Source organism: Kogia breviceps, chromosome X, assembly GCF_026419965.1.
Source record: "Kogia breviceps isolate mKogBre1 chromosome X, mKogBre1 haplotype 1, whole genome shotgun sequence".
Classification (NCBI taxonomy): domain Eukaryota; kingdom Metazoa; phylum Chordata; class Mammalia; order Artiodactyla; family Physeteridae; genus Kogia; species Kogia breviceps.
The window spans coordinates 88012818-88030613 of record NC_081330.1 but is presented as its reverse complement, the minus strand read 5'-3'; the positions used below and the strand labels follow the sequence as shown (position 1 = coordinate 88030613).

Here is a 17796-nt window from a genome sequence, read left to right as displayed (position 1 = left end):
CATTGCAGCTCTATTTACAATAGCCAGGACAAGGAAGCAACCTAAGTGTCCATCAACAGATGAATGGATAAAGAAGATATCATGCATGTATACAATGGAATATTATTCAGCCATAAAAAGAAACGAAATTGAGTTATTTGTAGTGAGGTGGATGGACCTAGAGTCTGTCATACAGAGTGAAGTAAGTCAGAAAGAGAAAAACAAATACCGTATGCTAACACATACATATGGAATCTAAAAAAAAAAAGCTCGTGAAGATCCTAGGGGTAAGATGGGAATAAAGACTCAGACCTACTAGAGAATGGAGTTGAGGATATGGGGAGGGGGAAGGGTAAGCTGGGGCAAAGTGAGAGAGTGGCATGGACATAGATACGCTGTCAAACTTAAAACAGATAGCTAGTGGAAGCAGCTGAATAGCACAGGGAGATCAGCTCAGTGGTTTCTGACTACCTAGCAGGGTGGCATAGGGAGGGTGGGAGGGAGGGAGATGCAAGAGGGAAGAGATATGGGAACATATGTATAACTGATTCACTTTGTTGTAAAGCAGAAACTAACACATCATTGTAAAGCAATTATAGTCCAATAAGAATGTTAAAAAATAATTATCAATATGCATGATCCTATGACCATTTTCTTAATTGTTTTGGGTTTGTTTTTGTAGGTCGTTTTCTTCTCTTGTGTTTTCCACTTAGAGAAGTTGCTTTAGCATTTGTTGTAAAGCTGGATTGGTGGTGCTGAATTGTTTTAGCTTTTGCTTGTTTGTAAAGCTTATGATTTCTCCATTGAATCTGAATGAGATCCTTGCCGGGTAGAGTAATCTTGGTTGTATGTTCTTCCGTTTCATCACTTTCAGTATATCAAGCCCTTCTGGCTTGTAGAGTTTCTGCTTAGAAATCAGCTGTTAACCTATGGGAGTTCCCTTGTATGTTATTTGTCATCGTTCCCTTGCTGCTTTCAATCATTTTTCTTTGTCTTTAATTTTTGCCAATTTGATTACTATGTGTCTCGGCGTGTTTCTCCTTGGGTTTATTCTGTATGGGACTTGCTGTGCTTCCTGGACTTGGGTGGCTATTTCCTTTCCCATGTTAGGGAAGTTTACAACTATAATCTCTTCAAATATTTTCTCTGGTCCTTTCTCTCTCTCTTCTCCTTTTGGGACCTCTATAATGCGAATGTTGTTGCATTTAATGTTGTCCCAGAGTTCTCTTAGGCTGTCTTCATTTCTTTTCATTCTTTTTTCTTTATTCTGTTCTGCAGCAGTCTATTCCACCATTCTGTCTTCCAGGTCACTTATCCGTTCTTCTGCCTCAGTTATTCTGCTATTGATTCCTTCTAGTGTAGTTTTCATTCAGTTATTTTATTGTTCATCTCTGTTTGTTTGTTCTTTAATTCTTCTAGGTGTTTGCTAAACATTTCTTGCATCCTCTCGATCTTTGTCTCCATTCTTTTTCCGAGGTCCTGGATCATCTTCACTATCATTATTCTGAATTCTTTTTCTGGAAGGTTGCCTATCTCCACTTCATTTAGTTTTCTTTCTGGGGTTTTATCTTGTTCCTTCATCTGGTACATAGCCCTCTGCCTTTTCATCTTGTCTATCTTTCTGTGAATCAAGACTACTCTTGCCTTATTAATTTTCAGTCCAGATGATATGTTCACTGATGTAACTGGGGTGTTAATGTTGCCTACTGTCATTGTATTATTGTCAATTTCTTCTTTATTTCTGTTAGTATTTGCTTTTTATATTTAGGTGCTCCTGTTTTCAGTGTGTTTATGTTAATGAGTGCAATATCCTCTTCTTGTACTGATCCCTTTATCATTATATAATGCCCTCTTTTGTCTTTTGTTATAGACTTTGTTGTAAATTCCATTTTGTCTGATATGAGTATTGCTACCTTCCCTTTCTTGTCTTTTCTGTTTACATAAAATGTATTTTTCTGTCTGTTAACTTTCAGTCTGTGTGTCTTTAGCTCTGAAGTGAGTGTCTTGTAGGCAGTGTACAGATAGGTCTTGTTTTTTTATTCAATCGGCACCCTAGGTCTTTTGATTGGATCATTTATTCCACTAACATATAACGTGATTATTGAAAGATGCATAGTGCCATTTTATTACTTGTTTTTCAGTTGTTTTTGTAGTTATTCTCTGTTCATTTCTTCCTTTTTGGTTTGATGATTTTCTTTAGCAGTATTTGCATTCCTTTCTTTTTAGTGTCTATGTATCTATTGTAGGTTTTTGACTTGTGGTTACCAGGGTGTTCACATATGTTAACCTATAACTATATGCACTTTTCTAAAACTGGCAGTCATTTAAGTTCAAACACATTCTAAAATATGTACATTTTTATCCCCCACCCCCACATTTTTTGTTTCTGATGTCACATTATACATTTCATGTTTATCCCTTACCTGTTTATTGTAGTTATAATTGCTTTTACAATTTTTAAAATCTTTTGCTTTAACTTTTTTTTGGGGGGGTGAGGGTAAGCTGTGACGAAGTGAGAGAGTGGCATGGACATATATACACTACCAAACATAGGGTGGATAGCTAGTGGGAAGCAGCTGCATGGCACAGGGAGATCAGCTAGGTGGTTTGTGACCACCTAGAGGGGTGGGATAGGGAGTGTGGGAGGGAGGGAGATGCAAGAGTGAAGAGATATGGGAACATATGTATATGTATAACTGATTCGCTTTGTTGTAAAGCAGAAACTAGCACACCATTATTGTAAAACAGTTATACTCCAATGAAGATGTTAAAAAAGTTACTTTTAAAAAATCTTTTAGTCTTCATAGTAGCTTATTTAAATGGTGAAATTCAGTCCCTACTATATACTTGCCTTTAGTATTGGGATTTTTCTTTTCCTATAAATTCTTACTTCTTGTTATAGTCTTTTCTTTTCCACTTAGAGAAGACCCTTGAACAATTCTTTAGGGTGGATTTAATATTGATGAACTCTTTTAGGTTTTGCTTGTCTGAGGACTTCTTTATCTATTGTTCAATTCTAAATGATAATATTGTTGGGCAGAGTATCCTAGGTTGCAGATTTTTCCTTTTCAACACTTTGAATATATTATGCCACTCCCTTCTGACCTACAAAATATCTGCCAAAAAATCACCTGATAGCCTTGTGGGTGTTCCCTTGTATGTAACCCTTTGTTTTTCTCTTGCTGCCTTTATAATTCTCTCTTTATATTTAACTTTTACCGTTTTAATTATTATATGTCTTGGTGTGGGTCTGTTTGAGTTCCTTTTGATTGAGACCCTCTGTGTTTCCTGTACTTGGATACCTGTTTCCTTCTTCAGGTTGGGAAGTTTTCACCCATGATTTCATTAAATAAATTTTCAACTCCCTTCTCTCTCTTCTCCTTCTGGAACCCCTATAAGGTGAATATTGGTATGCTTGATGTTATACCAAATATCCCTTAAACTTTTCTCATTAAAACTTTTTTTTCTTTTTGCTGTTCTGATTGGTTGATTTCCAATATTCTGTCTCTCATATCATTTATGCATTTTGCTATATCACCTAGTCTGCTGTTTATTCCTTATAGTGTGTTTTTCCTTTCAGTTATTTTATTCTTCAGTTCTGACTGCTTCTTTTCTATATTTTTGAGTTCCTTTTAAAAATTCTCACTGTGTTCATCTATTCTTTCCCCTAATTCAGTTAGCATTCTTATTATCTGGTAGATTAATTAACCAAGGAGGTAAAAGACCTATACTCTGAAAACTATAAAACATTAATAAAGGAAATTGAAGATGATACAAAGAAATGGAAAAATATCCCATGCTCTTGGATTGGAAGAATTAACATTGTTAAAATGGCCATACTGCCCAAAGCAGTCTATAGATTTAATGCAATCCATATCAAATTACCCATGATGTTTTTCACAGAACTAGAGCAAATAATCCTAAAATTTATATGGAACCATGAAAGACCCAGAATTGCTAAAGCAATCCTGAGGAGAAAGAACAAAGCTAAAGGTATCACACTCCCTGACTTCATACTATACTACAAAGCTGCAGTAGTCCAAACAACATGGTACTGGCACAAAAACAGACACATAGGTTGGTGGAACAGAACAGAGAGCCCAGAAATAAACCCACATGCTTATGGCCCACTAATATACAACAAAGGAGGAGAAAATATATATAATGGAGAAAAGACAGTCTCTTCAATAAGTGTTGCTGGGAAAACTGGACAGCTACATGTAAAATAATGAAATTAGAATATTTTATCTCACCATATACAAAAAATAAACTCAAAATGGATTAAATACCTGATCATAAGACCTGAAACCATAAAACTCTTAGAAGAAAATATAGGCAGAACACTCTTTGACATAAATTGTAACTATATATTTTTGGATCTGTCTCCTACAGCAAATGAAATTAAATAAAACTAAAGAAATAAGACCTAATTAAACTTAAAAGCTTTTGCACAACAAAGGAAACCATTGACAAAATGAAAAGACAACCTACTGAATGGGAGAAAATATTTGCAAATGATATAACCCATAAGGGGTTAATATCCAGAATATATAAACAGCTCATACAACTCAACATCAAAAAATCAAACAACCCAATTAAAAACTGGGCAGAAGACCTGAATAGACATTTTTCCAAAGAAGACATATGCATGGCCAATAGGCACATAAAAAGATGCATGACATCACTAATTATTAGAGAAATGCAAATCAAAACAACAAGATATCACCTCATATCTGTCAGAATGACTATGTTCAAAAAGTCAACAAATAACAAATGTTGGCAAGGATGTAGAGAAAAGGGAACCCTTGTACACTGTTGATGGGAATATAAATTGGTGAAGCCACTATGGAAGACAGTATGGAGGTTCCTCAAAAAACTAAAAATAGGACTACCATATGATCCAGCAATTCCACTCCTGGGTATATATCTAGAAAAAACAAAAATGTTAATTCAAAAGATACATGTACCCGATGTTCATAACAGCATATTTTATAATTGCCAAAATATGGAAGCAACCTAAGTGTCCATCAACAGATGAATGGATAAAGAAGATATATATATATATGCATATATATATATATATACATACACACATATACATAACTCAGCCATAATAAAGAATGTAATTCTGTCATTTGCAACATTGTGGATGGATGGACCTAGAGAATATTAGGCTAAGTGAAATAACTCTGACAGAGAATGACAAATACTATATGATATCACTTATATGTGGAATGTAAAAATTAATACAAATAAATGTATATAGTGAAACAGAAACAGACTCATAGATACAGAAAACAATCTAGTGGTTACCAGTGTGGAGAGGGAAGTGGGGAGGGGCAATTAGGGGTATGGGATTAACAGATACAAACTACCATGTATAAAATAGATAAGCAACAAGGTATATTGTACAGAACAAGGGATTATAGCCATTATTTTGTAATAACTTTTAATGGAGTATAATCTATAAAAATATGGAATCACTATGTTGTACATCTGAAACTAATATAATATTTTAAATGAAATATTAAAATATTCAATTAAGAAAAAGGAGTGTGAATGTGCACCAAGGATAGAGTTTTGTGTTTGTGCATTCCCACCCACTAACACCTCAGAAAGACATTCTTCTCCCGTCTCCTCACCTCCCATCCTATCAGACCAAGCGCCTCAAGTCTGGCTTCAAACACCATCCCTTGCCCCAAGCTGCACTGGTTCTACTGGCCCTGGAAGAAAACTCACATTTCTCATCCACACTCCCTCTTTCCACTTCACTCATTTTACCCTGCCATCCACTCTCCTCATTAGAGCACTCTCATGCTTACCCCTGTCACAAGGCTCAGGATGAGACCACTCCCTCTCCTAGTCTCTCCTTTTCTCCTCTTTGTCAATGGTAAAGCAATGGTAAAGGTCCTACAAGGCCTGGCATCAAGAACACCCTCAGATCCTTTGTGTCCCATTTCTATGTCTCCCACTGTTTGTGTATCCCAGTGTCTTTGTGTCTCAACCTTTGAGTGTCACAGTGTTTGTTTATATCCCAGTGACATTGTGTCCAAGTGTCAATATGTTTTAGTTTCTGTGTGTCCTAATGTCTTTATGCCCTGGTGTCTCTGTGTTCCAGTGTTTGTATGTCCTAATGACTGTATGTCATAGCTTTTCTCTATGCCCAAGCGTCTATGTGTCTTGGGGTCAGTGTTTGAATATCCCAGCACCGTGTTTCCTGCTGTTGGTATTTACCCTTATGTGTAAAATGCCAGTGTCTCTGAGCCCCAGTGTCTACATGTCCCAATGACTATATTGAACAGTGATGTTATCTTAGCATCTGTGTATATCTCAGAGTCTTTGTTTTTCCAGTTTCAATATGTCCCAGTGGCTGTATATCTCAATGTCTGTGTTTCCTAGGGTCTGTGAGTTGCAGGGTCTGGGTATGTTCCAATGACAGTTTGTCCTAGTCTGTGTCCCAATGTGTGTGTCCCAGGGTCTCTGTGTTACAATGTCTCTGTGTGTCCCTTTGACCAAGTGTGCCTGTGTTTCTGTGTCCCGGTCAGTGGTTCTTATTGTCAGTATGTACTAACTCCTGTTTTCCAGTGTCTATGCATCCCATTTACTGTATGTTCCAATGTTGTATATTTCTTGATGACAGTATATCCCAGTGTTTATGAGCCTTACTCTCTGTGTGTTCCCATATCTGTATGCCTCAGTGTTTGTGTATCCTGATACTTGTGTTTCTTGGTGTCTGGGTTTCATAGAATCTGTGAATGTCCCAGTGTTGGTGTGTCCCAATGTCTGTGTACCTTGTGTGTGTGCACCAATATCTATGTGTTCCAGTGCCTGTGTATCCCAGAGTCTGTGTATCCTAGTGACTATGCACCAGTATCTACATTCCCAGTGTCTGAGTGTCTCAATGAATATATATCCCCATGTCATTGTATATCAAAGTTTCTATGTGTCTCAAGTTCTATGTGTCTCAGTGTCTATGTACCACAATGTCTATGTATACCAATTTCTCTATCTCTGTAAATAAGTGCTTTAGTGTCCATGTGCCCCCAGTGTCTGTGTGTCATAGTGTCAGCATGTTGGTTGTATAGCTCAGTTTCAGTGTTTCTGTGTGCCTCGGTTTCTATCCCAGTCTGTGTGCCTTAGTGTTTTCATACTAGTGTCTGTGTGTTTTAATATCTGTGAAAAGAGTGTCTGTACGTCCCAGTGTCAGTGTATCCCCATGTCTGTAAGTTCCAGTGTCTATGTGTCCTAGTGTCTATGCAAGTCCCAACGGACTGTATGTTCTATTGTCCATCAATGTCTGTGTGCCCCAGTGTTTGTGTGTTCCAAAGTGACTGTGTTTTCCAGAGTAAGCATGTTGCAGTGTGTCTATGTATTTCAGTGTTTTGTGTGCCTTAGTGTATGTACCCCAGTTTCTGTGTGTTTGAGTCTGCATATCCCAGTGTCTACATGCTTCAGTGACTGTGTCCCTATGTCAGCATGTTGTATTCTGTCTGAGTTTCAGTGTTTGTGTGCCTCAGGGACTATATCACACTGTCTGTATGTCCTAGTGTTTGCGTGTCCTTGAATCTGTAAGTTTAAGTGTTTGCTACTGTATATGCCAGTATCTGTATGTTTTCTGGTGTCTGTATGTCCTAGTTTCTGATCACCCCAATGTTTGTATGTTCCAGTGTGTACCACAACATCTCTATGTGTCAGTGTTTGTGTGTCTCAGGGTCTGTAAGTCCCAGTGGTTGTTTGTCTCAGTATCTGTGTACCTTGTTTGCCAGTGCTTAGGTGCCCTAGTGACTGTATCCCCGTGTTTCTGTACATCTAAGTGTCTATGTGTCTCAGGGGCTGTGTCCCAGTGTCTGTACACCCAAGTTTCTGTGTGTCTCAATGTTTATGTATCCCAGGGTCTATGTACCTCAATGTCTATAAGTCCCTGTTTCTGTCTACTGATTGTGCAACAGTCTGTGTGTCAAAATGACTGTGTGTCAGGCTTCCCTGGTGGCACAGTGGTTGAGAGTCTGCCTGACGATGCAGGGCACACAGGTTCGTGCCCCAGTCTGGGAAGATCCTACATGCCACAGAGCGGCTAGGCCCGTGAGCCGTGGCTGCTGAGCCTGCACGTCCGGAGCCTGTGCTCCGCAACGGGAGAGGTCACAACAGTGAGAGGCCCGCGTACCGCAAAAAAAAAAAAAAAAAAAAAAATGACTGTGTGTCACAGTGTATATATAATTCCTAGTATCTGTAGATCAGAGCCCCTCTGTACTCTAATGCTTGGGTGTCCCAATATCTGTTTATGTCCTAACGACTGTATGTTCTAGTGTCTGTGTGTCTTGATGTCTATGAATGTTCCAGGATCTTTGTTTCTCAATTTTTATATGTCCCATGGTTTGTGTACCCCAGTGACTGTTTCCATGTTGCATATGTCTCTTAGTTTCAGTGTTTTTGTGTACTTCAGTACCTGTAGCCCACAACATCTGTTTGATCCAGTTCTGTGGTGGTTCTATGGTGGTTCTGTGTCTCTATGTGCCTCAATAACTGTATGTCCCAGTTTCTGTGTGTTCCAATGTCAGTGTGCCTCAGTGTATGTATAGTCCAGAGTTTGCTTGTTCCACTGTTTGTGAGGTAAAGTGTCTGTGTGTCTCAGTGTTTTTATATGTCCTTATGTCTGTGTGCCTCAATATCTATATTCTATTGTCTGTGTGTCCCAGTCTCAACATGCTCCTGTGTGTCTCTGAGTTTCAGTTTTTGTGTGCTTCAGTCTCTATACCCCAGTTTCCTTGTGTCCCAGTGTGTGTGTGTGTGTGTGTGTGTGTCCCAGGTTTTATGTGTCCCTGTTTGTGTATCCCAGTGTCTGTATGTACCAGTACCTGTGTGGCAGTGTCTGGTCCCATTATCTCTGTGTGCCAGTGTCCCTGTGTGTTCTGACATCAGTTCTAGTGTCTATGTGTGTTGTGTTTGTATATTCCAGTGTCTCTGTGTGTTTTAGTGGTTACCTATATTTCCCAGTGGCTATGTGTATCTTAAAATCTGTATGAGCAAGTGTTTGGCTGTGTTCCAGTGGCTACATATTTTAGTTTCTCAAGGTTTCTGTGCCCCAATGTCTCTGTGTTCTGGTGTCTGTGGTTTCCATTGCATATAGTAGTTCAGTATATGCATATCCTTGGCTCCCTGTAAGTCTGTGAGTTTCTGTGTCTCTTTCTGTATGCACCTATCTTATACATCCTATTGGTATCTTTGTTTCAGTGTCGGTATGTCCACATCTCTGGGTGTCCTGGAGTCTCTGTCTGTATTCCCTTGCTTCTATGTCCTTGTCTCTGTGTGTCCCTGATCTCTGTATGTTAGTGTCTGTGCATCCTTATCCTTGAATATACTTATTCAAGGATAAGGACATGCATATCCTGAGTCTTTGCATATCCTGAGCCTCTGTGTTCTAGTGTCTGTGTCTCACTGTCTCTGTGTGCCCATGGATCTCCGCTTCTCAGTGTCTGGGCATCCAATGAGCCTTTCTGTTTGAGTGTTTGTGCATCCCTTTTTCTGTACATTGTTGAGTTTTTGTGTTCCTGAGTCTTTACATGTTCCTGAATCTTTGCACTTTCCTGAGTCTTTATTGTGTCCTCGAGTCATTGTTCATCCTTGAGTCTGCATGTTCCTAAGTCTTTGCATGTGATCTAGGATCTAGTGTCTGTTCATCTCCGTGTCAGGGCACCCATGAGCCTCTGTGTTCCAATATCTGGATGTTCCTATCCTTGTGCATCCCCAAGTTTTGCATATCCCTGAATTTCTGTGATCCAGTGTAAGTGTGTCCTGGAGTCTCTATATTCCTGTCTGGTGTCTCTCTCTGAGCCTCTGTGTTCTAGTGTCTATATTAATGAATCTGCACATGCCTCCTTCCATGTGCCCTTGGTTGGTGAGTCTCTGAGTCTGTGCATCTCTGGGGCTTGGCTCTCCATGTCTGTGATTTGGTATTTATCCTACTTCTCCATTTATTTTCGCCAGCTTTTGCCAATGTTTCTGTATTATTTTCTTGATGTTGCTGTGTCTTAAGTTGCTCTGTGCCTCAGTGCCTCTCTTTCTTAGTCCATTGATCTTTTCCTCTAGATTCTCATGACTGTGTTCTTGTTTCTATGGGTCTGTTTGTCAGGGTGTCTTTCTGTATCTGTTCCTCTTTTTGTCTTGTTCTTTCCCTGGTATGGTTTTGATCTGACTCACCACTTCTGTGTCCCTGTCTCTGTTTGTGTCTGGTGTCTGGATCCATGTCTTTTTATTTTTGACCCACCATTTATGTGTCCCTGAGTCTGATTCACTGTCCCCATCCTTTCATCTGTGGCCTTGGTTGTCTTTTTGTTTGTCTCTATTTCTGGGTAACCCAGGTGTATCTTGATTCTGTGTCTTTGCCCATTTGCTTATGTTCTGTGTATCTGTTTCTCTGTGTCCAGGTTTCTTTATTCCTATCTTGATCCTTCCAGAAGTGTGCCTGTGTTTTTGTCCCTATGTCTAGCCTGTATCCATATGATTGTGTTGTGAGTTCACATCCCCATGTCTACTTGTTCTAAGATTTCTGTCTCTGAATTCCTATGTCCCTGTCATTGTGTCACAATGTCCCCATCATTGTGTCACAATGTCCCCATTATTCCTGGGCCTATATTTTGTCTGTCCTTATGTCACTGTTACCTGGTCTGAAACTTATCTCTTTAGTGGTGTTTGTCACTGTTGAGGTGTCTGCATCCCCATGTCTTTGTCGCTGGATCTCTAAATATATAAGTCTATGCTCCTGTCTCACTCTTAGTGTGTTTCTCTGCATGTGTGTGTGTCCTTGGGTCTTTGTCACCAAGTTTGGATCTGTGTAACATCTCTGTTTCTATATCCTTATAGGTCTCTGGTCTTGTATCTCTGTGTTCTCTTCTCATCCCCCACCCCATGTCTGCATGTCATCATGTCTATGTGTTTCTACCTCTCCTTCCTTGGTGTCTTGGACTGTGGTTTTGACCAATGTCCCCCTGGTTACTTCTGTGTCCCTGTGTGTCTTGACTCCTCTGCTCCTGTGTCTGGATCTCTGTGAATCTCTATCTTTTCATTTGTATGCTGTTATGTCTCTGTTTCTTCACATTAGTCATTGTGTGTCTATCCCTGGGTGACCTCATTTTTCTCTCCCTGCCTCTTTGTTTGTGACAGGGACAGCACCTCAAAATGGGGATACAGAAGCCCCGCAAGTGGGCATCTGTTTCTCTGGGTTTATGTCCCTGATACTGTCACTCTGGCTTCCTGCCCACCTCTTTGTATGTCTACATGCCCTTATGTCTATTCTCTTTATTTTGAGATCCTTGTGTTTCCATATGTCTCTATCTCTATTTACCCATCCATGTTTGTGTCCTTGTTGCTGTCTTTCTGTGTGTGATTCCGTGCCTTTGGTTGTGAGTAGTATATGTGTGTGTCTACTGCTGTGTCATGGGATCCTTTTTGGTTCATTCATTCAGCAAATATTTACTAAGCACCTACTATGTGTTAGGCCCTGGGGATACATAGATGATTCAGAAAAGGTCCTTGCCCTCAAAGAGCTCACAGTCTAAGTAAGGGATCCAGACAAGTAAATAGATGATTACTACACAGTATAATAGGTGAGCTTGAATGGAATGTGGGGGTGGGCTATGGTAACAGGAGGGGACCACACTCAATCTATGGGAGGGGTCAGGGAAGGCCTCCTAGAGGAAGTGACAACTAAAACTTGAAGAATATGTAAAATTTACCTGCATGAAGCCAAGGAAGGGAGTCCCACATAGAAGGAAAGCACATGCAAAGGACCATTGGTGGGAGAGAGCATTGTTTGTTAGCGGAACTGTAAGAGCTTTAAATATGTCATGGGAGCCAGAGAAGGTCGTGAGCAGGACTGGTGCCTCAGTTTTTTGTTTTAAGGAAGTCACTTCTAAGGCTGCTGTGGAGTATGGATTGAAAAGAGTAGAGACTGGAGACAGTAAGGACTGTGAGGAGGCAGAAGTCCCTAAGCCTCTAGGTCCATAGATCTGCATTTCTTTGTGTGTGTGTTCTGGTATATGTGTCACTTAGTGCATGTATTAGTGTGCATGTCCCTGTGTGTTTCCACGTCCTCGGGACTTTGTTCCTGGCTCACCCTATGCCCTGGCCTCTGGGTCTCCAAAACTCAGGTCTCCTGCTCTGGGGTTCAGGGGCCATCACAGGACATAGGCAATGTAGGAGTGGCCCAGCAGCCACTGTACATGAGAATGCTTCACCAGCCAGCAGGAAGCCCAGCGGGGTGTCAGCCTTGGTGAGTCCTTCAGCAGCCTCTTGCCTAGGATCACAGGCACATCTGGGCCCTGGTGCCTCCTCAAGCTTGGCCCCATAGGCCCTGCCACCAGCTGAATGTCTGCATGCTGGAACTGTCCTGAGGGAGAGAGATGCAACACCAGTTAAGGCAGTGGCCTGAGTCCTACTGACAGCTCTGAGAGGATCCTAAAGCAGGAAACCTAGAAGGAAAAGTGGGAGGGAGGAGGGGCAGCAAAGGCCTGGAGGAGGGAAGAGGCTGAGCATTGTGGGAAATGTGGAAGAGCCAGATGAGACAGTAGTATGAAAGTAGAGAGCCAAGGTGGATGAGATGGCAGCAGAAGGGCTTCAGCCCAGCTTGAAGGAGATGACAAAGCAGATTGGAGAAGTGAGGAGGTTCAGAGGAAGTAAAAATATCTGTCCAACCCACCATCACTGCCCAAACTCTTTGGCATGTGCCTCTGCCTCAGGTTCTGCTAGTGTCTCCTGACCTACAGTCTGGCTTCCTGCAATCCCCCCTTTACAGCAGCCTCCAGAGGGATCTTTGTAATACTCAGATCTGACTGTATCTTTCACCTGCTTATGCCTTTTCATGACTCCCATTGCCTGCAGGAAAAAGCCAAATTCCTCATGCTGTCACTTGTCTGATCACTCCAACTCCATCTCCTCCAATCTCCATTCCTTTCCTCTACAAGTTTGCTCAGCTTTCCAGACTCGGTGTGGGTCTCTCTCCTGTAGGAGATCCTTCTTGAACTCCAAAGCTGGGCAGGATGCCTCACCCTGGGTTCCTCCAGCTCCCTGGACTGCTTTCTGTCTAGCACTGATAACTCCCTGGGATCACTATCCATGCCTGGGTCTGTCATATATATTTTTATTTTTATTTTTATTTATTTATTTATTTATTTATTGCTGCATAGGGTCTTCGTTGCTGTGTGTGGGCTTTCTCTAGTTGTGGAAAGCAGGGGCTACTCTTCGTTGTGGTGCATGGGCTTCTTATTGTGGTGGCTTCTCTTTGCTGTATAGCATGGGCTCTAGGCGCACGGGCTTCAGTAGTTGTGGCACATGGGCTCAGTAGTTGTGGCTCGCAGGCTCTAGAGCAAAGGCTCCATAGTTGTGGCACACGGGCTTAGTTGCTCTGTGGCATGTGGGATCTTCCCAGACCAGGACTCGAACCCATGTCCCCTGCATTGGCAGGCAGATTCTTAACCACTGCGCCCCCAGGGAAGTCCTGGGTCTGTCTTCTTCCTAAACCAGGAGCTCTCCAAGGGCACAGCTTGGCTCTGATTCCTCTTTGTGGTTTGAGGGTCAAGGTGCTGGGGACTCACTGGCCTTTCACCCTGTCAGAGTGTCTCTTGGGACTGGTGCTCTCTGACCACTATCAGCCTCAGTAACACTTTTCCAGCAGGCCATGGGCCAAGGGTCTGAGACCTGAGCCATTGATCACATAGAGCCCCAGGTGGGGTAGTTGCGGGGTGCTGAGTTTCTGGTAACGGTGCTGGAGGACTAGGAACTCAAGGTGGGGCCCAAGGCAGAGGATGAGGTAGGCTGCAGCAGTTACATGGAGCTCCAGCTGGGACCTCTTCAGTAGGGCTGACTGGTCCCAGGACAGAAGCAAGGTACCCTCACCTTGCATGGATATGGAACTGCGGGTGATGGTGATAGTGTAGGCCCGGGATTTGTCTTTAGTAACTGTGATGGTCTGGAAGTAGGTCCTTGTGCCCTGGCCTTGATGGTGCCCCAAGCAGCTGTCCATGTACATGCAGCCCTGGAGGGAGAAGAATGCTTGCTGGGAGCACAGGCTTTCACATGGTCATTCACATAGTCACCCACAGCACAGGAAAGGTGAAGTCTCAGGGCCTGAAGTTCAGATGAAGTGGTGCAGATCTGTGGTTAGAGAGCTAGCTCCTGAGGAAAGTGCTTCTACCACCACCCATCTAGCTGCTCCTTCCTGTGCAATGTATGAACATGTATGTATATGTGTGCATGCTTACCCCAGTGGGGCTGTTTGTGTGTATGTGCTTGCCTCTGAGTGTGTAAATGTGTGTGTTTAGTTCTGTTCATATGAGTATCTCTGGACATATCAGTGCATCTGCATATTTGGGGAAGGTGTTATGGTAGAGTGTGTATTTTTTTGGTTATATGTGTATATGTGTCTCTGGATATGTTGGTGTTATAAGTCTTGGTGAATAGTTTATGTTGTGTGTGTCTGGTTGTGTGTTGGTACATATTGTATATCTGGGGGTGCCAGTGTGCATGCATCTGGCTGTGTGTCATGGTATTTGTGTGCTTTGGTGTGTTTTATATGTCTAGAGTAGCAGAGTATGTGTACCTATTGTGTTGAATTCTTGTGTATTGGGATGAGTGCGGTTACCAGCGCATGTATGTGTGCCTGAGTGTGTTGATATATGTGTCATTGTGTATATCTGGGCATGTGTTGTGCATCTCTGTGTATCTGGATGCCTATTTGTATGTTATTATGTGCAGGTGTGGAAAGTGTCAAAATATATGTGCCTGGATGTGTATTTTTGTGAGTTTACTGTATTCTCTAGTGTGTGTGTATGTGTATCTGTGAGTGTCGTGGTGTTAGAGTATATTTGTGTGTGTTTCCATGTGTCTGGGTATGTACTTGTGTGTTAGTGCAGTGCCCTGCTATGTGTTTGTATTAGCCCACAAATGTCTGGGGGTGTTGACATGTGTATATCTGTCTGTGGAGTTATATGAGGTAGAGTCTTTGGGGCTCTCACCTGCCTTTGGGTCATCTATGAGCTGTAGTAGGTCCCCTGGGCACCCATCTAGTGTGAAGCAGATCCTCTCTTTTGAGCATGGGATGTGGATCACAAAGTAGGTGTCCCCATCCACTGCAAGGCAGGAGGCACAACTCTGAAGTTATGGCCCTAGAAGTGAGGCAGGAGGTAGATGGGCACCCCAGGGTAAGAAATTGGAGATTCATTCCCTGTGGACAGAAACTCCAAGATGAGCATAGCAGGACAATTGAGAGAGGAGGCTGGGCCCTGCTCAGATAGAAGATAAGAGACCACATATTTCTCATTCTCAAAGTCAAGGAGACCTTCCCAACTAGAAAGGCTCCTTGGAGGTCAAAAAGGGAGGGGGTGCCACCCCATAGTAAGTGATGTCAACTACCTATAGGCCTCTTGGGTGGCATCCATCTTGGCACACACATTGGGAGGATCCTGAGATATACCAAATACAGACTCTGAACCAGGCAAATCAAAATGATTGGCTAAAGGAATCCTGGAAGAAATGTCCCATATAAGTGATTTAAACTACCACGAGGGCGTGACTCTCTTTTTGAGTCAGTCCCTGTGTCTATACATGTGTACTGTACTCTTTTTCCTCCTAATAAATACTTTACTTGTTTCAGTACTTTCCATCTTTGTGGGAATTCTTTTCTGCAAAGCTGAAGGGCCAGAGCCTGTTCACTGACCACTGGTCTAGTGGCTAGGATTTGCTGCTCTTACTGCCACGACCTGACCTCAATCTCTAGCCAGGAACAGGAACCCTGCTTCAAACTGCTGCAGGCTGAGGCACCCGAGATCATATTTGGTTCCAAAACCCGGGAATTCAGGCATTCAAGGTAAACAGTGGGTTTCACTCAGCTGCGGCCTGAGGCCCCTGACTTTCGCTCTTGTTTTCTTTCTCACTCTCCACTTCACTTTCCTTTCAAGATCTGCAGGGCATAACCCCTGTCTGCTCACAGCGTTGTGGCTACCCCCAACAACATTGAGGGTGGCAGGCAGATTCCCCAGGCTGTGCAGATTCAAATAACACTTGGGTGACAGCTGATGCTATCCTTTGGGACATGGTGGAAACGTGATTTCCAACTGAGAAGGAACCCAAGGAGTCTCTTTTTCTCTCTCTCGCTCTCTCTCTCTCACTGTCCCATATGGAACCCTCCACTATGCTTTTCTTTCAGAAATTACTTGCACAACAAGGTCTCTTTCTCACTTTGTTTCTCCGTGCCTTTTTAGGGAAGGATTTCCTGGACATCATTCCTAAACTGCATCCCTGCCACTGACAAATCCAGTGCTGCCTGTGTGAGACAAAATTGTCAGACGCTTCCCAGTTCTCTCTTAGCTGCCAGACAGGGCAAAGGATTTTGGGTTATTTTGCTGTCTAGTCTCTCACCTCACTCAACGCCCAGAAATTTACTATGAGAATTTCTCCACCTTCCGGTCCTGGAACCTTGAACCCTGTGGCATCTTCCATAGCGCCCAACTCCAATTTCTCCAAGGGTTTCTCTTTGCATCTATGGGACCCCCTTCACTCCAGGTCTTGGCAGCCTACACACTGCTATGGACAGCCTATATGGCTGGCCGCTACCCAGAAACCCGAATTATAAACTTTGTAGATGCTCAGTCACGAGGAATACAACCCAGCATAGGAAGACTTATCACAGGACATAAGCTCTATAGACAAGGGATCCCTCTTAAGGAAAGTTCTGGCGTCTGGTCTGCACTGGTTCAAAGGTTCTCCTCTGGCCATGTTGGGGGAGAAGCCTTGCACAATGGAAGACCAGAGATGTCTGGTTAGAAATCTATGGGAGATTAGAGGACGCTTGAAACCTCATCAGGTTTGAAGGGAATTTGGGCGATGCCCTGAATCCCTTCAGGTTAAAACTTCCTGATAAATGTTTCCAGAATGCCAGATTCCATTCTAGAAGCTCTCTCTTGTTCTCGCTTGCAAGTTACTCAACATAGGAGGATCCCCCTCCAAGCAAGAAGAGACACCTCTGGAGTGTATCCTTAAGAACTGGAAATTTTTTTAAAATAGAAGGGCTAAGAAAGGAAAAACTTAAGTTCTACTGTAACAGTGCCTGGCTTTTGTATAAGTTAGGGAGTGGAGAAAAATGGCCTGAAAATGGGTCTTTAAATTTCAATACCATTCTGCAATTGGATCTCTATTTCTGCAGGATGGTAAAGTGGACTGAGGTTCCCTATATTCAGGCTTTCATAGTCCTTAACCAAAGTCCCACCTTATATGGCTCTTATAATTCAAAACCTGGGGAACCAGAAAACTCTCCTGACATTTTAGATGACCCCCATTCTAAGCTCTCCCATCTCTCAGGGTGAAACCTAGCTCCTCCTACTCCTGACAGTATCCCTACTTCTCCAGAGCCACCTACTCCTCTTGCTCCCTCTGACTGACCCCAAACTGCACCTCCTTATGTCCCACCAGACCCTCCATTACCCCAAGAGAGGCTAGTCCTTCTTGGGTAACTCGCAGTGGAGCTTCCTATCACCCAGGATCAGGGAAACTATGCCCTCTTAGGGAAGTGGCAAATGGAGAAGGGACAATCAAAGTACATGTGCCCTTCTCTTTAAATGACTTAGCCCAATGCAAACAGAAATGGGGCCAACTTTCTGAAGACCCTATTAAGTTTGTTGAAGGGTTTCATGACTTAACTTGGAAGGATGTCCAAGTAATTCTATCTATTTGCTGTACTCCTGAGGAAAAACAGAGAATCTGGACAGCTGCCCAGGGACATGCCAACCAGCTTGCCAGACCCCAACCCAAACATTATGCTATGGGTGG

General features: G+C 42.5%; 1 protein-coding gene across 1 annotated transcript in view; it reads right to left on the bottom strand.

Annotated features, from left to right (window-relative positions):
• Window positions 1-12152: 12152 nt before the first annotated feature.
• ITIH6 (inter-alpha-trypsin inhibitor heavy chain family member 6) overlaps window positions 12153-17796 on the bottom strand; it is a 42148-nt gene continuing 36504 nt past the window's right edge. The window contains 4 exon segments of the mRNA XM_059049738.1: window positions 12153-12366; window positions 13644-13952; window positions 13954-14008; window positions 14988-15101. Of these exon segments, the coding sequence (XP_058905721.1) occupies window positions 12153-12366; window positions 13644-13952; window positions 13954-14008; window positions 14988-15101 (692 nt within the window).